Source organism: Tetrao urogallus (genome assembly GCF_951394365.1).
Source record: "Tetrao urogallus genome assembly, chromosome: 3".
NCBI classification, from domain to species: domain Eukaryota; kingdom Metazoa; phylum Chordata; class Aves; order Galliformes; family Phasianidae; genus Tetrao; species Tetrao urogallus.
The window spans coordinates 51,322,486-51,345,005 of record NC_136815.1 but is presented as its reverse complement, the minus strand read 5'-3'; the positions used below and the strand labels follow the sequence as shown (position 1 = coordinate 51,345,005).

The 22,520-nt window shown below is 39.8% G+C and overlaps 1 protein-coding gene across 1 annotated transcript in view; it reads right to left on the bottom strand.

Annotated features, from left to right (window-relative positions):
* The window catches only part of CEP192 (centrosomal protein 192), a gene marked incomplete at both ends in the record, with an annotated part of 55,783 nt that extends 36,386 nt beyond the window's left edge, over nucleotides 1–19,397 (bottom strand). The window contains 16 exons of the mRNA XM_079533881.1: nucleotides 495–666; nucleotides 1,487–1,613; nucleotides 1,735–2,767; nucleotides 4,102–4,232; nucleotides 6,233–6,356; nucleotides 7,258–7,449; nucleotides 7,525–7,589; nucleotides 9,575–9,712; nucleotides 10,059–10,404; nucleotides 10,670–10,798; nucleotides 13,275–13,429; nucleotides 13,743–13,875; nucleotides 15,218–15,264; nucleotides 16,623–16,768; nucleotides 17,646–17,771; nucleotides 19,231–19,397. Coding sequence (XP_079390007.1) covers nucleotides 495–666; nucleotides 1,487–1,613; nucleotides 1,735–2,767; nucleotides 4,102–4,232; nucleotides 6,233–6,356; nucleotides 7,258–7,449; nucleotides 7,525–7,589; nucleotides 9,575–9,712; nucleotides 10,059–10,404; nucleotides 10,670–10,798; nucleotides 13,275–13,429; nucleotides 13,743–13,875; nucleotides 15,218–15,264; nucleotides 16,623–16,768; nucleotides 17,646–17,771; nucleotides 19,231–19,397 — 3,231 coding nt within the window. The remainder of the gene's footprint in view (nucleotides 1–494; nucleotides 667–1,486; nucleotides 1,614–1,734; nucleotides 2,768–4,101; nucleotides 4,233–6,232; nucleotides 6,357–7,257; nucleotides 7,450–7,524; nucleotides 7,590–9,574; nucleotides 9,713–10,058; nucleotides 10,405–10,669; nucleotides 10,799–13,274; nucleotides 13,430–13,742; nucleotides 13,876–15,217; nucleotides 15,265–16,622; nucleotides 16,769–17,645; nucleotides 17,772–19,230) is intronic.
* Nucleotides 19,398–22,520: the final 3,123 nt, after the last annotated feature.

Sequence of the window (22,520 nt, the reverse complement as noted above, 5' to 3'; positions counted from 1 at the left end):
TGAAATCAATTGGTGGAAGCTAAAATACGCATTGATAAACATTTCTTAGGTTGTAGGCAAAGGAAAGCACTCTTACCAGAAAATGAAACAAAACAGAAAGGGAGCCTCAGGGGTGAAAAAAGCAGATAAAGAGCCTGCTAACTGCTGCTAGAATGCTGCACTGCATTCCAAGAAAAGAATTACTCAAGAAGCAACTCAGAAAAACATGGAAAAAAATACACCAACTCTAGCACTTTCCAGAAGTCCATTGAATGGTTTACTCTTACATTCATTAGGGTTTGTAATTTAACAAAACCTACTTCAGAATTTAAATTTCTGAAACGTGGGAGTCGGGAAGAAAAGAGGGAAAAGCACAATACCTTTTTGCTAAGCACAGTGTACACTAAACTATTCTGAAACCTTTCAGGCTGTTCTAACCATTAAAAATGATTTTGACCATGTAACAGTTCATAGGGCAGAGCACAGGACATAATTACAGTCATAGATTTTCTTACCCAGTGTGTCTCTGGATCACACATTACAGACGTATTCTTAAGCGTACTGTCAGATTCAGAGACATACGTTAATCTGCTCATGCTTGGGCTTGAGTAAATTGACTGAGATACAGTACTCTCCTTGCAAGATGATTTTGGATGATGTGATGTGCTAATAAAATCAGCCTCAGACCTGAAAAACAGATAGGAAGTATGTCAGACGACACAGAATGCATGCCCACAAGAAAATGAATTGCCACTGGCCATAGCATATGTTTACAACCACAAGACTTGGTGGCAATCCTATAATTCACACAGCTCCTCTTATTACTGGAACTCATTTTAAAAAAAAAAAAAAAAAAAAAAAAAAAAAAAAAAAAACATTACCCATTCAGTTGCTAAGAAATGCTGAAATCTTGGGGACAAAGTTACAGTTTCAAATATGAAAGTGTTCATAAGTAATACAAGTATTTCTAATTATTCTCTCACCACAAGCAGTGATATCAATTAGAGAACAAAACTGACCTAAGCACAACTTTAAAAAACACAACAAAAACAACAACAACCCAGGCCATCATTGGTTGTATACAATATCAGGCTTTGTTATTAAATAACTAGAACCATAACAAAAAATGAATAAGAACTAAATACTGCAGTCAACAGTTCCATCATCACGAAGGTTTAAGTATCCACAGTATCTGACTAGCTACAGGCTGAGTATTCTGTATTCTTGCATTACTGGACAATCCTGAGCAGAAACAGATACATTCCTGTCCCGCAACCTTATCATCATACCAGCAAGGGAAATAAATCAACAATTGCTTAAGACTGCTCCTCCACACATACATTAAAACCTAAGAGTAAGCTTACACACAGAACAAAGTCCTAGTCTTAAAAAAAAAAAAAAGTCTTCTATAAACTGAAGTCAAAAACAATATTTACTTTAAAACCTGATGACTCCAAGATCCCCATGAAACTGTAGCAATTCTTATAACCCACGCTAAAAAATTTACCCTGAAAATGCTGTTCCAGAAGTGTCACTAGGAGAAGAGTGAATCAGCGGTGAAGTTGAAGGCCTGAAGCTATACTGCTCATCCTCTAAAGGCTGCAAGTCACATTCAGGGAGCATGGATTGATGCTCTGATAAATAAACAGAATTTTATAAGTGTATAAGCACAGGAAACAAGTCTATTTTCAAGAAAAGCCTTTTCTACAACTGGTTGCTTTTATCTTTTTTAGATTACTGGTTGCAATTACTTACCACCACTATTTTGGCAAGTTGGAGAGAGCTTCTCAAAAGTTACATGTTTCATGTTCCCACTGCCAGCAGCACTGCTCTCTTTGGCTCTCTCCTCCACCTTTGTGCTTTTCGTCTCTTCATCAGGGTTTTGCACAGGCTTTGCTTTTGTAGGACTTACTGAGACATATTTACCAGGTTGTTTGGTAGATTTTACATTGCTGAGTGGCACGATGTTTCTTGTACTTCTCTCCAAATCATTACATGGTTCGGGAACAGCATTTTTCACTTGATCTACTGTTCCTCCATCTTCCCTGCTATAACATCTGCTAGTAAGACTGTCAGCCTCCTGAGCAAACAGAAGTCTCTGTGCCATTTCCCTTTTAGATGCTAAAGGAGTTTCACATGTCTGTGCTTTGTTTCTACTAGGTGAAGTTTGGATATCCAGCACATCAGATTTAAGAGTAGCACTCATCAACTGCATATGTTTACTATTTAATATATCAGATAACTTCTCTGAATACTTAACACTATTTGCAGCTCTGTCTTCATGCCTGGAAGCTCCAGATGAGCTAGAGATATTCTGAGTACCATTTTCTGCATTAAAATAATCCAGAAACTGCTTCTCTGTTAGTCGCTGCTCATTATGATCATTTAAAAAGTCTTCTACAAGAGTTTCTTTGTTTCTCACTTCACCCATTGAAGTGCTTTCAGACATACTGTTCTGGACAGATGTCTCAAGTTTCACAGTACTCTCACGCTCACTTTCATGTCCCATCTCATCTGTTTTTTTGAGATATTTTTCCATATCAAATGTACTGTTTTCCACATGGCTGGATAATGCCTGATCAGCTGTGAGTTCCATCTCTTTAACAATTCCAGGAAGGAAACACTTTTTTCTATTTTTATTGGAGAGTGTCATCATCATAGCAGCCAATTGGGAAGGATCAGCACTGCAAGAAGCATTAGCAATAGCAGAGGCAATTGTGCTAATACTGAGGACAGAGTCAGAATGATTAGATAAGCCACCTTCCAACTTGTCTTCATTAACTCCATCCTACAACAAAGAAAAACAGATTAAGCACCAAATGAAGAATGATTTTGTATTTGAATTTATGCCAGATGTGGCACGCCTGATATTATATTAATATTTCTTGTTGCCCCAGGCTTAATCTGTTGCCAAGGAGAAACGCCACAACAGGAAAACCACTGATTTTCCAAGACTGCTTGCCATAAGGATTGCCTGCTAGGAAGCTTCTGTTCCTTTAAAACTTGGCAACTTGATACACATAAAATTCTCCTATCTGCCTTAGCTTGGTTTTAGGGACTACAAGTAAATACAACCAAAGACAGAGTAGGGAGGAAACTGACCAAACACGCACTGTCTTCCCAAATAACTCCCAATCATCTGCCTCTCAACAAAGTGAAACAAAATCAATTCCACGCTTCTCTGCATCTCTGAAGTCTCATGACTTATTGAATTTGCACACTGCCTATTCTTAGCAAAACACTGGCATAACTAGGCAATGTCACCTCTAGATCATAATCTCTTCCCATCTCTCTTGTAGATAAGATTTCTTTTTGTGAACTTGCATTTATGTCCTCTCATAGATATCCACACAAACCCTCACAGTATCCTCATAAAAAGACTGTTGAGTTATGGAGTGGACAAGGAGATTATGACTAAGAACTGGCTGTAACATGTTGCTATCAGGGCACACAGTCTGTCAGGAGGCTATGAGTAGCCTGAGGTCCATAATGAGGTATCCCAGGGAAGGATGTTGTGCCAGTATCATTATCAGTGACGCTGATAATGGAACAGAGCACAGCCTCATAGCAAGTCTGCAAAGGTGTGGTTCATACATAAGATGGGCTGGCTGAGTTCAGAAAGACCTCAGCAGGTTGGAGAAACAGGATGAGAAATATTGTGAATTTCAAAGAACAATGCCTTTCAGCCTGGGGAAGAATAAGTCCTTGCACCAGTACTGGTTAGGGACTGACCAGCTGGAAAACAGCTTGGTAGAAAAAAAATCAGAGGTCCAGGTAGTCATCAAGTTGACCATGAGCCAACAACATCCCCTTGTAGGAAAAAAAAAAAAAAAGCCAACAGCAATCTATGCTGCAGCAAGAAGAGATTGATCAGCAGGTTAAAGGTGCTGTTTCTTCTATTCAGTGCTGGTACGACCAGACCTACTTCATAGATCGTAACAATCTAAAGAAACTAGTCTAAGAAGTAAAAGACTTCTGCTAGGATTCAAGTTATCAGCATAAAAGGCTGAAGTAGGTTGAGATTGAAGTCTAAACTTAACCTTACTCAAAGAAACAATAACAACAGAAGTGACTTTTGTTCAAGTTCACACTTGTAATTAATAGAAAATACGAAAAAAATACCTTTGCTTCACTTTTGGAAGCAGTTTCTGTATTAATGCCTTTTTGTATTCCAGCTGCAGCCTCCACACTACACCACGCATCTTCGCAGCTGGTAGAACTCGCATGTTCTTTTGCTTGAGCTTCCAAGTCTTCTAAGAAAGAAAGAAAAAGACCTACAATTAATTTCCAAGTATATTGTTTGAACAACCTCATTCACGGGATGTGAACAGTCCTGTTTGTTCATTACAACAGTCTTTTCCAGTTGAACACAATACAAGAACCATCAACAATCGCCTGTATAGTTATAATATTGAAAGAACATCTTCATTCAGTTAACAAAATTAGTGATGTTAATAATACCAAGCTCACACTTCATTTTCAGGTAGCCTACCATATTAGCACAAGCTAAACATGTATTTTCATAAAATGTTGTTCACAAGGTAGCATAAACGTAGACCCAGCTCTAACATAAAACCATAGGAGTAAAAACTGAATAAAATGTTTTTTCATATAACAGGGAGTCTGAGAGAGGTAGATAGCAGTGAACCGGTGATCTTGAAGGATTATACTGAGAAGGACACCTCTCTGAAACCATCAAGTCTATTAAGAATCTTCTGGATTATCAGACAGAACACAAAGTAGGAAATACTGTACTGATGAGATGTAGAAGCTATTATATCACCAAGGAGCTTCTGCTCGAAGGAAAACATCCAGACTCCGTAGAACACTATATACTATTTATTAAAAAGCTCTGCTTAACATACTAAGTTGATACACTTAGTATGAAGTGTGTTTACTTCAGTTAATTTAGCTTCTCTTCTACTTGTGGTAGATATTTGGAGTTTGGATATCCTCAGTACTTCAAGTAATATCCTTCTCAGGTCACTAAGCTCTCAGTTTCTTCTGCATCTACTGTTCCTTAAAAAAGGATTGTATACTAATATTGTTAATAAAGATAATTGCCAGTACTCCTGAAAAAAATTCACATGACAATTGCTATTAATATATTGGGTATTTAAGTCAATTTGTGGCCACTTTCTCTAGCATTTACGAAGTATTTGCAGAGCACACTATGGTATTTACCTATTACTTAAAGCAGCAATTACAGCTAGCTTCTACCTGAACAAAGGTCACAAGATTCAAGAAACATCTTGTTTGGATTTTTTTAAACAAACTGTAAACAAAAATCCAGACTAGTGTAGAGTGAATTTAAGCACAGTAGCACTATGTTTAAAGAAAACAAAACAAACAAAATGACATAATTAGGGATGCTTTAAAAATATTTGGAAGGGCTCAGACCTGGGAAAATAATGGCTGTAAGGTTGCTTTTAAGGAAATGTCCCACATAAAAATCTAACCGATGTTTTCATCACTGTAGAAGTTTATGTAAGCCACTGCATTGATGCTACAAATGGATTCAGAAGGCTGATATTGCCTTAAGTGTATAAGAACAGCAAAGATGCTTTAAAAGGAACTCATCTTTTGATTAAGTACTCTCAATTTCCTACATATATCTTGTTCAGTTGATACACAAGTAATGCAAAAATGCACCTTCTGGTCTTTACACATAAGATTTTGGAGGAATTTCCTATTCTTTCTTTAATCAGATATCCCAGGAGTATAATTACTTATTTATTCTAAAAGATGGAAGGAAAAGTTAGACTTGTATATACACAGACAGTTATAACCCGACCTACTACTTTCCCTACATCCTCTATATCTAAAAGGAAAATAAATCAACTTCCTGTTTTTGTGGTTCATTGTTTTTGTTGGGCTTTTTGTTGTTGTTCTTTTGTCAAAAGAACTATATAGCTTTTTCAATAGGTAAACCCTGAACATGCTTTAATTATTACAAGACATTCTGGTATTTATCCAGCATCTGAAAATGTGGAAGTGGCATGGGCAATCCAGTTTACTAGTTGGTATTGGAATGCTCTCACACAACACTTCAGGGTTTGTGTTTCTTTGGTGTGAATACCTTCCATCTTCACCCTCACACACCTGAAAGTGATTAAGATGATTACAATGAGTTTATCACATACTTCTCTCCAGTCTCTATCACATACTTGTACAGTCTTTAACAGTTATACACAAATAACTCCTCGTTAATGTTACAACTACTGGTCTGATGTTGATCCTGCTCTATAATTACCTGGAAACACTTCAGAAAATTGTGAAGTTTCTTGGGTAGAGTCACCTACTGATGCATCAAATTGCCTTAGCAAAGCAACAGGTTGCCTTGTCTTCGGAGATGTAATATGGTAGCCAAAAGAAGGCTATAAAAAAAAAAAAAAAAAAGAAAAAAAAGAAAAAAAAAAAAAGAGACAACCCAGAATACAACATTAGTAAATTCAATCATGAAATACCCACAGTTCCATTGGGTATGCAAAGTAGTTTCAGCCAGTGTCTCCGCAGTTGGTATTTGGCTGAGAAATAACATATGCCTCCTAGCTTTGTAAATGCCTCCCTGACATACATACAATGCTATTTAAATAACAAAAAAATAAAAGCATACAACACACAAAAACGAAAAAAAAAAAAAAAAACAGCAGAAAATGTATTTATACCAGTTAGACAAAAGAAAGTACATGTGCTCTCATCAGTTCTGCAGCAGTAAACAACATGCTCACTCTACCAGTACACTAGGACAAAACTGAATTACACAAGCATATCCCCTTATACACAACTCTCAGGTTCTGTTTGTCTGCAGCACAGGTGAGATGCTGTCTACCCAACAGCGGGTAAGAAACACATAAAAGTCTATTGGTAAGCTGAGGTCTAGATGATTATGCTTTTACTGGAAGTGAGCTTTTGCTTAGATAGCACAATTATCAACAGCCATTTAGAGACACCTCACTCAAATTTCCCTCTTAATAGTGTTCCATTCAACTCTGTGGACTGCTTGCTCTTATCTCCAGCAAGCAGCCTGTAACAAGGCCTACCTTCCCTCTCTCTAACCCTATGTTTTGACCAAGAATTAATTATAAAGATTCCTTGGTAATACTAGTCATCCCTTCACATCATAAATGTCAAATGAGAATCAAAAACCAACTCATCCTTGTTGTATATGCATACAGAATTAGAAGCAGTTCTCAGAAATAGTTATGACAACAACAAAAAAAGCAGTTCTGCTTTTTCTTATCCTTCCCTTGCCTCTCGTAACACTGAGATACATACCCGTTTCACATCACTGCCTCCACCAAGACAACCAAGAGCTTCAGACCTCTGACCAAAGAACTCCCCCAGAGACAAACGTAAGTAGCTGGCATCTTTACTAACATCAGACATTTTTGGCAGAAGGCAGCTGCCGGCAGATTTCCATGAAGAATTTGCTAATTCAGATGCATTTAGAACATCTACTTTTTCTGCCTGCAAAGAAGTGACAAAAATTGTCATTTGTAAATAAATGGCAGTTATTCTGCCTGCATTCATATCATTACTTACCTGCAAAAGTCTGTGTGCTTTCTCAAACTCTTCCTGGTCTTGTGCAATCACTGCTGCTGCTTCAGCTTAAAATCAAAGAAAACATTTATTAAATAAGAGTTGCCATTACTATTCTGCATCATTAAACTAAACTTTGAGGCAAAGATGCTTAATTCTACATCCAAGACAACTTGGGACAAACCAGGAGTTATTCCTCACATAATAGCAAGAAAGGTTCATGTGAAGTTGGTTCAAAACAGCATTCCCTAACCTTTAGGCAACCCAGTAAAAGAAGCATTTGGCTAGCTACCTTAGAGCTCAGTACAGAAGGCTTCTTATAACCTTGTCCTGAACGCAAATTATATTAATTATTGGTTCTGCTATCTATACTAGGTAGAACGGAGCTTCCAAACCAACTTAGACAACATTCAGGTTAGAAAATTAAGTGCTGAACTTAAGCAAAAGAAAGAGATTGGTTCAGTTTGTATCAGTTCACGAAATACCTGTGCAAGTTAACATGGCCAAAGTTTGCTGTCTATAAAAATTACTTAAGGGAAGTTGGAATTTCGTTGCTTTTGAGGAAAGCAACAAAAAAACAAAAAAAACCAAAAGTTTTTTTGTTTAAACAAAAACTTTTAAACAAAACTTTTAAACAAAAACTTTAAAAACAAAGTAACACCTCTTTATTAAGCAATCCAACTATAATGCCTAAAGGCAACCTAGCACTGTCAATGACATGCAGTCACAACCAACTGAATTTTAAGTCAATAACAATTCTTCTTTAATCCTCTATATAAGACAAGACAACTTACGAGGACTTCCTGAAGCATAAACTGTCAAGTGAGCAACACTGCACTACTCCGTACAAACAAGCAAACTAGCTGAGAGAAAAATGCCATCCGTGCTGAATCCAATCAGGTGGAAAGCATCATTTCTTTAAAAACCATCAGGTAAGGGAAAAGCTAATGAGCCCTGGAAAAAATTACAGCAGACAACTATTCCAAATAATTTGATAACTCGAGTCTGAAATGCAGCCAGGTATCCGAAATATCCTGCTACCTGAGAAGCAATGAAGGAGCTCTGCTTTACTGACACAATAAGTAGGGAACTTTCCAGCAGATAATCTTATTTGTTTGTTCCAACAGAAAACCACACAGCGCCAACAAACAATTACAACCCAACAGCCCTGCTTGACCTTGTGTTCATAATAAACAATACATCATCATACACTGCATCCTTTCTGAAAGAAAGAGCAGCCTTGAGCAGACATCTTCAGAATACCATCCACACGTCAGCTTTAGAAACAAGAGAGTAGGAGAAACTCCGTTGCATACAATGCTCAAATCTGTATGGTAAGACAGTTGCTCACAACACATTTTGGTGCTGAGGAATTTATTTGCCCACAGCACTACATGCATACTACCCGATCTTGTACGACAAACACAGACTCTCATGAAGATCAGCCTGAGACAGGTAAAGGAAAATTAAAACTGAAGTAGAGAAAGGTTCAAAAAGCCTAGAATTTCTTAGAAGAGTCCTGTAAATGGCCCTTAGTGACATTTTGCAGTACCAGTGCTAAGCGTAAGCACTCAGCACCAAGACATTCCCAAGAAGTTCACAAAAATCACCAGCCAGAGAATTCAGCAGCTCTTTTCACATTTACTTGCTTGTTTACATAATAATTTCTTGTTTACAGTTTCCTGTCTTATAACCATCATGCAGTACAGAACAATGGCTTCCTCTTCTTGATGAAAAGAATAACAATAATTAAAATTCTAACCAACATTTCTGGAAATGACAGACAGGGTAGCTATTTTCCTCATACAGTTGGTATCAGTGACACTCTTAGTGGGAAGAGTAAGAAACATGGAAATAAGCTGTCAGCTGAAACTATCATTATATGCTGATGACAACAGCTTTCAAATAAGATTTAGTATCTAAAGCCTACAGACTTTGAATACTAAACACCATTTATTTTTAAAGTGGAAAAAATAAAAAAGGAAGAGAAAAAGTTTCCTTAACTATACTAACAGATAGGAACAGCCAACTAAAAAGGAAAAAGATTACATACATCCAGTTATGAACTCATTTATTTTATCATCCTCAGACAGGTTTAAATCTTGTTCTCCATCAAATGAAGTATAGTAAGCAAGATCAGTCACCCATTTGCCTTCTTCATTTTGATAAACAATGCTATGTGGTGCATCACCTGAAATATACAACAAATGATGCCTAGATGATTAAAATAAAAGGAACGAGGCAAAATGTCTTGAATTTAAATGAATCCACTCACTAAAGGCCAGCAACAAGTTATTGTAGATCAAGTAGCTGCAATTTCAAGTTGCAGCAGTACTGCCAAAGAAGCAACAGTTTGCAATAGCCATCAATCAGTAATTTATAAAAACAAAAACAATTTATTCAAGTTACATTTTTTCGTATTTATAAAGAAATCGTGGATTTTTTTTTTTTTTACTAAAGAAAAATGCACAGCTTACAATTTTATTTCTTTTTCCACGCAACAGTGGCATAGTTATGTTATATATAAAACAACATACCTGAGTCCGTTGTAGCTAAACTTTTATTCTGACAGCTGTCTGCAGTTGGAGACAAGTAAGTATCAGAGAGGCCAACCTCACACCCAGTTGCACCTGGGTCAGCTGCAGGTTCATCTGCACTAAGAGGAATTCTAGGATTGGTGTAGTGCTCCAGAAACCCTTCTGCTGGATGTAGTACTTCACCATCAGAAGCAGCAGACTGATGCTCAGAGGACCATACTTCCTGCTTGGAAAAAGCACCCTCGCCATCAGCTCTATGGCTGCTGATGCACTGAAGATACAGTGAATCTAAACACAACTCAGCGGCACTGCAGGATTCCAGCACATCTCTGCTGGTCATGGAATTCTTAGGAAAAAAAAAAAAATTAAGTTATTACAGTTATTCTTAACTGTCAGAATTGCATTTGTTAATTGCTTGTGTTAATAGCTCTAGGTAGAAAATAGTCAAGTTAACCATGGCTGAAAAACATATTTAAAAAACAAAGCCTTACTATTCATCTTTTGTAAAGAAAGTTTGGGTTGTTAGTTCAACCTCTTATAAGTTTAAAAGCACAACCATATTTATTTTATGCTAGCCTTATTCTACATATATTTAAGAGATAACTCCATACCAGCTGTCTTCTTGGTCGGGGCAGTTTTTCTATTTGCACAGGACACCCAGTCATCCCTTGCTTTTGCAAACCTTCATCACTAGCATTTCCCGAGTCTCCTCCTGTCACAGCCTGGTACATATTGGGATCCTGAAAGTCCTCAAAAAAAGGAAATAAAAATTTTAAGTTACATCACATCCACAATGCTGAAGGGAAAAATAAAACACACTGCTGGCTATGTTAGTCCAACAATCTGCCTTCAGTATGTACAGAGCAAGAAGATGGGGCATCTCTTTCCTTTTTAATCCCACTATGTTATTTCATTTTCTTTAACAAGGGCACTGTACTATTTCTTCTCCGAATCTATCACTGAATGAGAATTCCAACCTGGAACCTTTTGGCACCTACCCCACTGCCCATCTACAGCCAGAGTGTAGCAGCAGCATCTTGCTCTATTTACATCAAGCCTGAGGTCAGAGAACACAGCTCTGCTGTTCTCACTCTTCGCCATGGCCACACAGTCTTAAAACAGTCACCTATTCTATTCCTCACATACAGCTGTCCATCAACAACTGGCAACCTGTGCAGAGTGCCATCGAAAGGGTTAACAGATCACTTCCCACAGCCTGGAATTTTTGAAGTCAAGTGGGAAATTTATGAAGCTGTCAGACAACACATCCTTAGAATAATCATAATCTTTGCAACCATGATTCAATCAATCACACTTCACTGCTCTGGTCAAGCATGTAAGTATCAAGTTTTCATTCAGGGTTACAGACACCGAGCAGTCTGTAAGAGAGAAATGGTGTTCTAAGACAAACCACCAGGTAGCTGTTGCTGTCTGCTTACCCTCCTCACACAGACTTCAGGAGACCATTTACTCCCTTGCAAAAACAGCCTCATGATGCTACATGTTTAATAAAACCTTGAAGACTATGACCTCGGTAATCAAGCTGGTGATTGAAAAGCTCTTTATAAAAACTAGTCGTACAAAATGAAATAAGCATTAATGCCAGCAAACACTAAAGTATTTGTAAAAAGAAAAAATAAAACAATCCTTCATCAGAAAAGAAATCAAATTGTTTTCAACAAGATGATCAACGTCTTAAAAGAAAGCTCCACACTGTCCTTTGAACAGTGTTGCATTTAAACTATAACAAAGACTAGCAGAAAGTTACAACTATTAAAATAATTTCTTGTCATAGAACCATCAAAATAAAATTTAGCAATGCCTAAAAAGAAAATACATTCATCTCCTGGAATTTACAAGATATAAAGATGGCCTTCCTTGCAGTTCACCCAATCAGCTTGTTGGGAGTGGAAGGAAGAGGTAAAGCTAGTGTTTTATGGATATTAGACAGCATTAAGAATTCCTTGCACTCAGATGCTGGTAAAAATCATGGTTTCATAAGACTGCAATATTAGTAAAGGCTTTTGCTTGATTACCAGTAATATTGTTTCCCCTACTGGACCTGAGGGGGTTCCAAACGCGTACCTACAAGCCTGATACTAACACCAGCAGTGGGAAAAGTAGAGAAGGTGCACCATAATTCATTCAAGCGAACACCTCAAAGTTGCAGTAAGTTCAAACTCACATACACAAGAAGCAGAACTCCAAAAAGCAGCCCCTGAAACATTAGACTGAACTGCAGCACAGACTGAACTTGTCAAGCAGAGGCTAGCTCTTACAGCAGCAAGTGCTGACTTGCATCCTACCCCACTGTTACTTTACTCTAAAGGTCAAGCTAGAATATCAACAGGTGATGCTGAATTGCTAGCAGCTATTTAAATAAAGAGCTGCTCAGGTCTTTATTCCTTTTTGTCATCCTACAGCTTAGAGATAGAAGAGATGTTATTGAAAAGCATACTTACAATAATAGGACTTAAGAAATGAAGTCTTAAGCAGTCCAGCAAGAAAAGACCCATCTTCAGGAAATACCATTGATGTTATGTTAGTTATTAACCCTAGGACAGGTCTCCATCATATCAGAGGACAGTAACATAGCCTTAGCACTTGTGTTATTTACCCCTTTGCAAGATCAAGTAACAAAACTGACTGCACAAGGTCTGGAACTGCTTATCAGGAGAAAGAAGGCCCCGACAAAGATGAGTGTAGAAAATCTGAACGAAGGCCTAAATAAAGACAACAGCATAACAGGAAACCCATGAGCATTTCTGCAAGCCTTCCAGATTAATGTCTCTTGGGACAGCCAACTACTTACCTAATTTCCCCATGCCTTATCACATAAGCAGAAAGATCCTCTGTAACAAGCATATTTGTCAGCTGCTAGCTCAGCACTATAAGATAATTAATACAAACACTGCTATGCTATTTAGCTTCTTTTGTTTCTTTTTATTTTTCTCCTAGGGAAAACCTTGCATAGGGAAAAGAAAGCCAGAATCTCGTTTAAAGTGCTTTGTTTCCTGCTTAGAGCTGTATTTGCTATCAACTACAAAAAAAAAAAAAATTAAGAAACAAGAGTCCTTTGCTTAATGCTATCTGTTGGGTAGTGTTTGGGTTTGTCATGAAAGAATATCTTGTCCACCCCCGGCAGCCAATTCTCAACAATACTACTGTTTCACAGCCATTAGGAATACTAGGTTTGGAACTCCATCTTAAACTTACTTGAAGCAAGCCATTTTCAGGAAGCTTCAGAGCTTTACAGCCATCTGAAAGCTTCCCTATGTCAATGTCTCCTCTGGTCACTTCAGGTGGTATCAGCTGCTCAAAATAAGCTTCCAGTTGGTTATCAAAGAACTCTTCATCATCAATATCATCATCTATTGAAACAAAAGAAAACATCCCATTCACCCTTCAGAGGTATTTTATAAATCACCTGGCAGGCTATCAGAGCAACTCCATAATCTTTAATGCATCAAGACACATACATACAGTCAGAGAAGAATGATCCTGTTCTTCCACCTCAAAATAAAAGTTGGGTTTTCTGTAATTTTCTTCACACAAGTTTTTGATGAAGTATTTTATACAGAATTATGCTTAAGTAATACATTTCTCCTCAAGTAGGTAGCAATGTTGTGTCAGAATTCTAAATATAACTATCCAGAGAAAGCTGTAAAGTTACAAATCCCTTACCTGTGGAATCTCCTCCTAAGCTTGAAAGAGATGAGAGTTTCTCATTTTCTAAAAAACTTGAAAGACTAATGCTAAGATGATCACTTGAGGTTTCAGTTTCTACCAGTTTTTCTGAAGGTTCAGATGGAGTAACCTGTGAGAAACATCCATATGTAAATCTGCCTGTGAATGATCAGCTATTGCATAAATCCCCTAAATAAGAAGCAATTAAAGAGGTTTAAGTAACATTTTAAAACTCTCCCCGTTCCTTCTTACACATCCCAGGAAGTATTCAGCTCCAGTCAATTTTGCCTTCTAGCTTCCACAAAGGAAACATGCAAGAAACACAAACATCATAAAAGGGGAAAAACACCTGAATAACACCAAACTTGAAAGATCTCAGAACCAAAATACTGAACTACTGCATTAAGGAAAAAAAATCTGCATTAGGGGAAAAAAAAATCCTTCATCTTAAAGTGCACAGTAGGAAATACACAATAGGTTTCTATAATGCTAAATGAATGCTTCTTCAGAAATCATACACTGAAATCAAACTCCTGTTGTTATTTTTTAAGAAAGCAGTAACACAACGCCTACTTTGGATTTAGTCTCACACAGTTTCATCTCTGACAGCTAGGAAATATGAAAGTTCAGAAAGGACAGACGTTTTGAAAGAGAGGTACTACTTTTCAGTGACAGACTGAGAGCATTCCACTGCAAGTCACAGGCCCCTGTGGCCCATAAAACACACACATGCACACAAACACAGACCAAATGAAAGTAAACTAAAGTAATTTAGAAAACACCAGCTGACACATCAAGAAGCGTACAACTGGACAGCATCAGGCTGCAGCTTGAGGTGTGTTTTCTACAAGAGCTGTGAGCTCTCATTCCCATCTGCACCCATAAGCATCAGCTTCTCTACAACGGCAGAAAGCAGTTGAAGCACAGCCCTGCCAGTACCTGATGCAGCTGTTTTCAACTATGGGAAGAGAAAAAATCCAGGTGCAACAAGACTGAGGTCTTACAAATGGTGCGGTTTATGTTGGGAACACCGAAGAAGTCACGTGAACTAATATTCCTCTAAGCAATTAACAAGTATAAAGGCATCACAGATCAGACTGGGAGCCTACTTCAACTTCCAAAAGCATTCAGAAAGGTTCCTCCAAGTCTCTTCATTAGGGCAAACTACAATTGTGCTTAAAAGATTCACACGTGGATAAAGAATGAGAAGACAGCACAAGGTAGGAATAAACAACAGCTTTCACAACAGAGAGATCAGGTGGAGTCACACTCCCGTGGTGCTAATTACGTGAAGTGACGTGGAAAACAGAGGCAAAATGAGACACGACATGCTGTTCCAGCCTGCAGGTATACACAGCTAAACAATGAACACTGTTGCATCACTTTCCTTTCTTTTCCTTCCTGAGAGAGAAGTCTCATACAAGATTATTATTAGGGTATCTATAATTTCACAGTATTTAAGAAGTTTTTACCTTGTTATCCTTACTGTCTGGAAGAAAACATATTCCAGTTGGTAAATCTGGAACAAAAAATATAGTAAAAATCAGTATGTTAGTAGCATAACATGAGAACACTAAGTAGTAACCATTCTATAAGACAGCCTCTTGAAATGTACACGTTATAACAAGACCAAAGTTCCTGCGTTCATACAAGAACAGTCAAAAGCATCTTGGAAACAATTGAAAAGGCAAGGTTTCAACAGGGCTAGAACTGTAAACAGCATGTAGACTATTACTGCCTGAAGGCTTTCTTACAAGCACTGTGAAAAAGGAGAGAGTGGCACATTACAGAAGCAGAAATGAGCATTATGTTCCACTGTTTCATTCCACTGTTGAGACAGTATCTTCTCTTAAAATCATTTGTAAGCAGCTTCCACTTTCCTACTGTATTCTCCCATAACCAAATCATGTCCCACAAGACAGAGCTAACATCTAAAATACAGATGTTAGCTGAAAAGGTTCATAATTCTTCAGAAACAAATGGGAACAAAAAGCAGTTTCCAGGCTACAATCTTAAGCTTCAAATACAGCACAACTTAAAACTGAATAGCCAAGTAGCAATGCTCAGAACCAAGCCCAAACAAGGCACTCCCAATTTTCCAAAGCATCTTGTTCCTATATTACTGTCACTTCCTTAAGCCTAAAAGGAGAAATGGCTGAAGACAATGCTTCAATGAACAGTGGTTTATCAGGGTGCATTTATATTACAAACCATGCACTTCTTAATAGAACGTGTTGTCTATTGAATTATGAATGCTTACCTCACAAAACTGCAGATAGCTTGGAAGAAGGTAATGACTAGAAGTATTTATGAAATCTACTCTCTTGAAGGAGCCAAAGGAATTTGATCACATTAGAATCCCTCTCCCTTACGTATAGTTAACATCAGTAACTGTACTTTCAAAGCAAGTTACAGAACATTGTTTTGCTTCTGCTGTTCCATTCACACTTCAAGAAGGAACAGTTTTCACATCCAAGCATTCCAAACTACTTTTCCATATGTTACACTAAAAAAAATAAATATGAGCTTCTACTTTGTACAGCCACAGCCAAACTACAAAAATAAAAAAAAAAATCACTCATTATTGGCTGGAATAGGGCAAGAAAAGAAACATCAGTTAAAATACAATCTCATAAACCTGCATCTATTGAAAGAGAAGGGGTAGAAAACAACTCTGTACATTGTCATCACATTGTTGGACTTCTGCTCAATCCCAAGCTTTTTGCGTTTTCAGTTCGTACAAAATAAAAAGATTCTTTTCCAAATCCCATTTGCACTATGCCACAAAACACGGAAATGGTTAAAAACTCCACAACCACAGTGTAATAAGGTAACTACACTGAGACCAAGTATGTAGTTTTTCTTGAAGTTTAATACCTTCCAATCGTTCAAGCGGTAATAAGGTATCTTGACTGTGATTCGAATGCTCAACGACGTTCTGGTCTTGATCTCCAGCCACGGAATAGGATTCTCTCAGACTAACAATTGCAGGCTGAGGTTCTTTAACCAACTTAGCAACTTCCCTAAAAAGAGAATTATTTCAATTTAAAATACCATAATTATACGTAATCAACATCAGCATATGATATCTCTCTACATAAAGATTTGAGAAGTTCTCCAGTTTTCACACCTTCATCCCTGGGAATTTTGCTGTTCCCATTAACAAATTCTACACACGTCACCTATCATTTTATAATAGAGGAATATTATCAAGATCAAGGGCTGCTGTTCCACAACCTAAAATGTCCCAGAGAAGCACCTAGAGCTATTTAATGTTAATATATGTGCGTGTCCGCCCCCATTTTGTTGTTGTTGTTTTGTCCCCTATTTCTTCTTCTCCTCTGCATTTTTGCAACAAGTGAGGAAAGCCCAAAGGGAAGAGGCTCCTGCTGGGAAAATTCCATGATCAAATTGACAGCAAGTCAAACAAAAACTAAACAAGATTTTCCTAAGACCATAAATACCAGCAGGTTGCTCATAACATTAAACTAGAGCAGAAATATAAAGAACAGGATTTACAAAAGCTGCTACTGAATAGAACTACAAAGAATTTCACTAATTCTGCTCAAAACTTACTTTTCACTTCTGATAGCCACATACACAATTAGCTTACTGGGCTAATCATAAGACTTTAAAGTTTCCACATTGAGTGAAATGAAACATTTTTGCATTATGCATTAGCTCTATTTAAATTTGAAAAGTCTTTTTAGAGCAGAGAATGGGATGTTTGGCAGGAGGATACATTACTATTAGAGACCCAATTTGGCTTGGTTTTTATGGCTGATAATTTCATTTTCAAAACCCAAACATATTCCATGAGTAGCCCATTGCATATACAAATCTAAATACTATGTTGCTATATGCTTTTTAGGAACAAATTAGTTTAACAGCCTCACTCACATGTCATCGTGAAAACTGATGGCAAACTTCCCCATTGGCTCAGGATCCAACTGGCTACCATGAGAAGATAGGGATGCAGGTAAGTGCTTCCCTTCTTCTAAATAAGATGCCCGGATATCAGAAACCCTGTAAGAGTGGGGAGGGAAAACACAATTGTTGTGATAAGCATCTCTATTTTGTAATCAAATACAATTATTTCCAGTTCTTTGGTAATCACTAATCTCCCACGTGTTGAATTAATTGAGTAGTTCTGCATTTTCTTGCCAATCTGTATAGAAGGTATGTTTTGGTACCCAGAACATTCTCTAATCTTCTGAAAATAGGATCACAGACTCATTAAGGATGATCATTAAGACCATCCAGTCCAATCACAAATCAACATCACCATGCCCACTAACCACGAACCTCAGTGCCACATCCACACGCTTCTTGAACACCTCAAGGGATGGTGACTGCACCACCTCCCAGGGCAGCCTGTGCCACTGCCTCACCGCTCTTTCCGAGAAGAAATTTTTCTTCATATCCAACCTGAACCTCCCCTGGTGCAACTTCAGGCCATTCCATCTCATCCTATTGCTGTTACCTGGGAGAAGAGGCCAGCCCTCACCACAACTTCCATTCAGGGAGTTGCAAGTTGTAGTGAGCAATAATGTCTTTCTTGAGGCTCCTTCTCTTCAAGTTCTTAAGAGAATGACCACGTTCTTATTCTCTTTGGCTACTGCCACTTTTGGAATGCGCACTTCTGAAGACAGGCCTTAATGGTCTGACCTTACTGCATATAAAGTCACATGGGACAGCAGTGATATAAACAAAGGTTTCAGTTGTTATTGTTGGTTTTAACCCTTGTTGAACAAATCATTATACATTGTATTAAAATTTAGCTGGTGTCTCTACTTACATTACCTTTCTAAAATGTGAGAGATTTAGGTAGGTTAACACAGTACCCACGTTTTTTAAATATATTCTCCGAATGGCTAGAGTATACTCAAGGTAAAAAATGAAATTATGCTCAATTGTTCATAGAATCATAGAATGGCCTGGGTTGAAAAGGACCACAATGATCATCTAGTTTCAACTCCCCTGCTATGTGCAGGGTCGCCAACCACCAGACCAGGCTGCCCAGAGCCACAGCCAGCCTGGCCTTGAATGCCTCCAGGGATGGAGCATCCACAACCTCCTTGGGCAACCTGTTCCAGTGTGTCACCACCCTCTGCGTGAAAAACTTCCTCCTAATATCTAACCTAAACCTCATCTTAGTTAAAACCGTTCCCCCTTGTCCTATCACTATCCACCCTAATAAACAGCCATTCCCCCTCCTGTTTACATGCTCCCTTCAAGTACTGTTATTTTCATTCTAAAAACCAAATTATTCCTTTGAAGAATAACTTTAATGGAAAGCTAACTACATTATGAGTTACGAACCTCACCCAGATTTTTCATTGCTAATACAAACACCCACTATTGATTAGTGAGCAGTGTAATAATATGTGATGATAGTTTTTCCTTCCAAATTAAATGGGTCAAACCAGACAGCTGGTAAGATTATTAAGTGGAATTACTAAGTAGAATTAAACGAGGGCCTCACCTGCTGTCATGGCCTGCTTTGTTCTTGGCAACAGTTGAAGCTGCAACAGGTAAGCCAGGGTTGGAGGAGATGGTGACATTTTCCACAAGGATGCTGGCACTGCTATTCAGCGAACTGCCCAGGAAGCTGGGAAAGGTCTCATCGGCAATGTTTCTGAAGCTTTCCATCGTGCTGCGCAATCTGCCTAAAGCAACACCCTGCTGGCAATAGTCAGCCCTGGTCCAGCAGCATCTGGAAGTAAAAGAGCACACGGTTACCTACGTCACGGTAACAATCTCACAAACGCTGCCCAAACACAGCGGCCGGTGCCGCTTAGCCATTGCCCCGCTCGGCTCACATGCACGTTTAAGAATCGATCACAATTCCCCCCTGCAAACCTTTCGGGCGCTTCTGTTACCGCCCCCTCCGACTTCCTAAAAAGAGCCGTTCCCCGCCAGCCGCAGCGCCGACGCCGCTCGGGGTGCCAGCCTATATTTAGCCCGCAAAGCCGCTCGGAGCGAGACCGCCCTCCGGCACTGCCCCAACAGCAGCAGAAGCCACCTGGGGAGCCGCGAGTTCCGTGACGCGATCGGCTGCCGTCACAGCTCGAACCGGGAGGCCCCGGCTCGGCTTCTTCAGCGCTCCACACGAACCCCCACCGCCCGGACCCGGCCCAAGCCGCACCCGGCGGCCCCCCACGCTCACCAGCTCGCAGGCCGGGACCCCTTTCCCCGCGTCCCGCCGCCTCTTTCCTGCGAGCGGGCAGCGGAAGGAGCCGAGCGCCAGCGCCGGACACCGCCCAACCGCCAAAACTTCAAACCGCCGCTCGCGCCGGCCCGGCCCGGCCCGGCCCCCCGCACCACGGCGCCCCCCCTGCGGGCCGAGAAGCTGCCCCCGGCTCACCCGGAGCGCAGCGGGAACGCCACCCCTAATGGCCCTGGCGGGAAGCCCGCGCGCGCGCTTCGCCCCGCCCCGCCGTCAGCCAATAGATGGGGGAGGGCGGAGCGAGCAGCAGTGAAAGACGGCGATTGGCGGTCGGGGCACTCGGAAAGTGGAAGGTTGGAGAACGGAGCGCTGATTGGGCGAGGGGATTGCGGCGCGGCGGTGTCCGCGGCGGCCGTTAGGCGGGAGGGGCGAGTGTTGCTCTCGCAGCGAGGGCGGAGGAGGGCTGTTGCGGTGCTTGTGATAGCGATGTACTCCTGCCGTACTGTTGCTATGTGAGACGCTTTGTCTTATTGAGGTTGGGTAGTAAGAAGATTCCATACATCCCGTGGAAGGTCTGATTTCAGTTCTGAAGCATAAAAGCCACGTTGTTTTGTAAGCAGAGGGTGAGAAGGTCCTGTTCTCCACACATATCACTTTGATCACTGTCAGGAGAGTGCTGCTGTCGTTCAAGTCTTACAATCCATTTATCCTGCAGTTATATTCCTTGTCTGGGGATTGCAGAAACAATGAAACGAGACCGTGAAATCATAGAATTATTAAGGTTACCAAAGAACTGGAAAAATTTGTATGTGACAACAGCTTGTCTCCCATGTGTTAAATTACTGGAATAGTTCAACATTTTCTAGCCGATCGGTACATAAAGGTACATATATGTACCCAAAATGTTCTCCAATCTTCTGAAGATAGAACCAAATAGTCATGTAATAGACTTATAGAATCATCAAGGTTGGAAAAGACCAGTAAGACCATCTGGTACAGCCATCAGCCCATCGCACCATGCCCACTAACCATGTCCATCAGTGCCACATCCACACAGTTTTTGAGCACCTCCAGGGACAGTGACTCCACCACCTCCCTGGGCAGCCTGTGCCACTGCCTCACCACTCTTTCTGGGCAAATTTTTTTCCTAATGCCCAACCTAAATCGTCCCTCATCCTACCACTGCTACCTGGGAGAAGAGCCCAACCCTCACCTCACCACTCCCTCCCTTCAGGTCTCTGTAGAGAGCGATAAGGTCTCCGCTGAGCCTCCTCTTTCTCCAGACTGAACAGTCTCAATTCCCTCAGCCACTCCCCATAAGACTTGTGCTCTGGATAAGCACACACAGCAGAATCAGAATTTCATACTGTGTCCAGATAAGTTCAGAACAATCAAAACAATGACAGACAATAGAAGAAACACCTCCAGGCTACTATGTTAAAGCAACAAAGCCCTAAAATCCCTTTCTTGCCCCTCACTGCAAGAAAGACATTGAGGCCCTGAAGTGGGATCAAAGAAGGGCGACAAAGCTGGTGAGGGGTCTGGAGCACAGGCCTTATGAGGAACGGCTGAAGGAGCTGGGATTGTTCAGACTGGAGAAGAGGAGGCTCAGGGGAGACCTCATTGCTCTCTTTGAAGGGAGGTTGTTGTGAGCTGGAGGCTTCTTCTCTTGTGTAACTGGTGATAGGACTAAAGGGTTGGCTTCAAGCTGCGCCAGGGGAGATTTAGGCTGGACATTAGGAAATACTACTTCTCTGAAAGAGTGGCCAAGCACTGGAATGGGCTGCCCAGGGAGGTGGTGGAGTCACCAACTCTGGAGGTGTTCAAGGAACGTTTGGATGTTGTGTTGAGGGACACGGTTTAGTGAGTACTATTGGCGATAGGTGATGGTTGGACTGGATGATCTTGAAGGTCTTTTCCAACCCTGGTGATTCTGTGATAAAACTTACAGTCTTGAAGTTCAGGATGAACTGTGCTGAAAGCATGCTGAAAGCATGCAGAAAACATGCAGGGTAAGGGTCTCCATCTTGGGGGTTCTACTATTCCTGGTCTCAGGTCCTGCACATAAGCACAGTTCGTTATCTCGAGTTATGGAAGAATGAGATGAATAAAGACAAATTAGAGAAAGAGGATCTGGAAGTCATAGAGGAAAAAAAATCATTGTTTGGAGAGATATCTATGCAAAATGGTAGGCAACTGAAAGGCATCAGCCACAAAACAGATAGAGTTCAACTGCTGAAATGAAAGTACTTGGCCAGGCCAGTGGAAACATGATTCATTTGCACTGAAAATGTGAATAGCATTTTCCCATCTCTGAGCTCCCTGCAATCAGTCAGGATATCTAACAGTAAAACATGTTCAGCACAGGAAAATAACGTAACCACATGTCATGAACTAAAAGGTTACCCAGCCTGTGGGTGTATGGGCGTCTTCTCAGTAGGGTTGTGAAATTCCATAATGCACAAGGACATGGAGGGTTTAATTCCTTTTTTTTTTTTTTTTTTTTTTTTTTTGCTTTATACACATAAACAAATCACCTCTACCAAGTATACCTGTAATTAATAATTTATCAAGCAATTAGAAATGACCAGAAAATTAAGCACGTA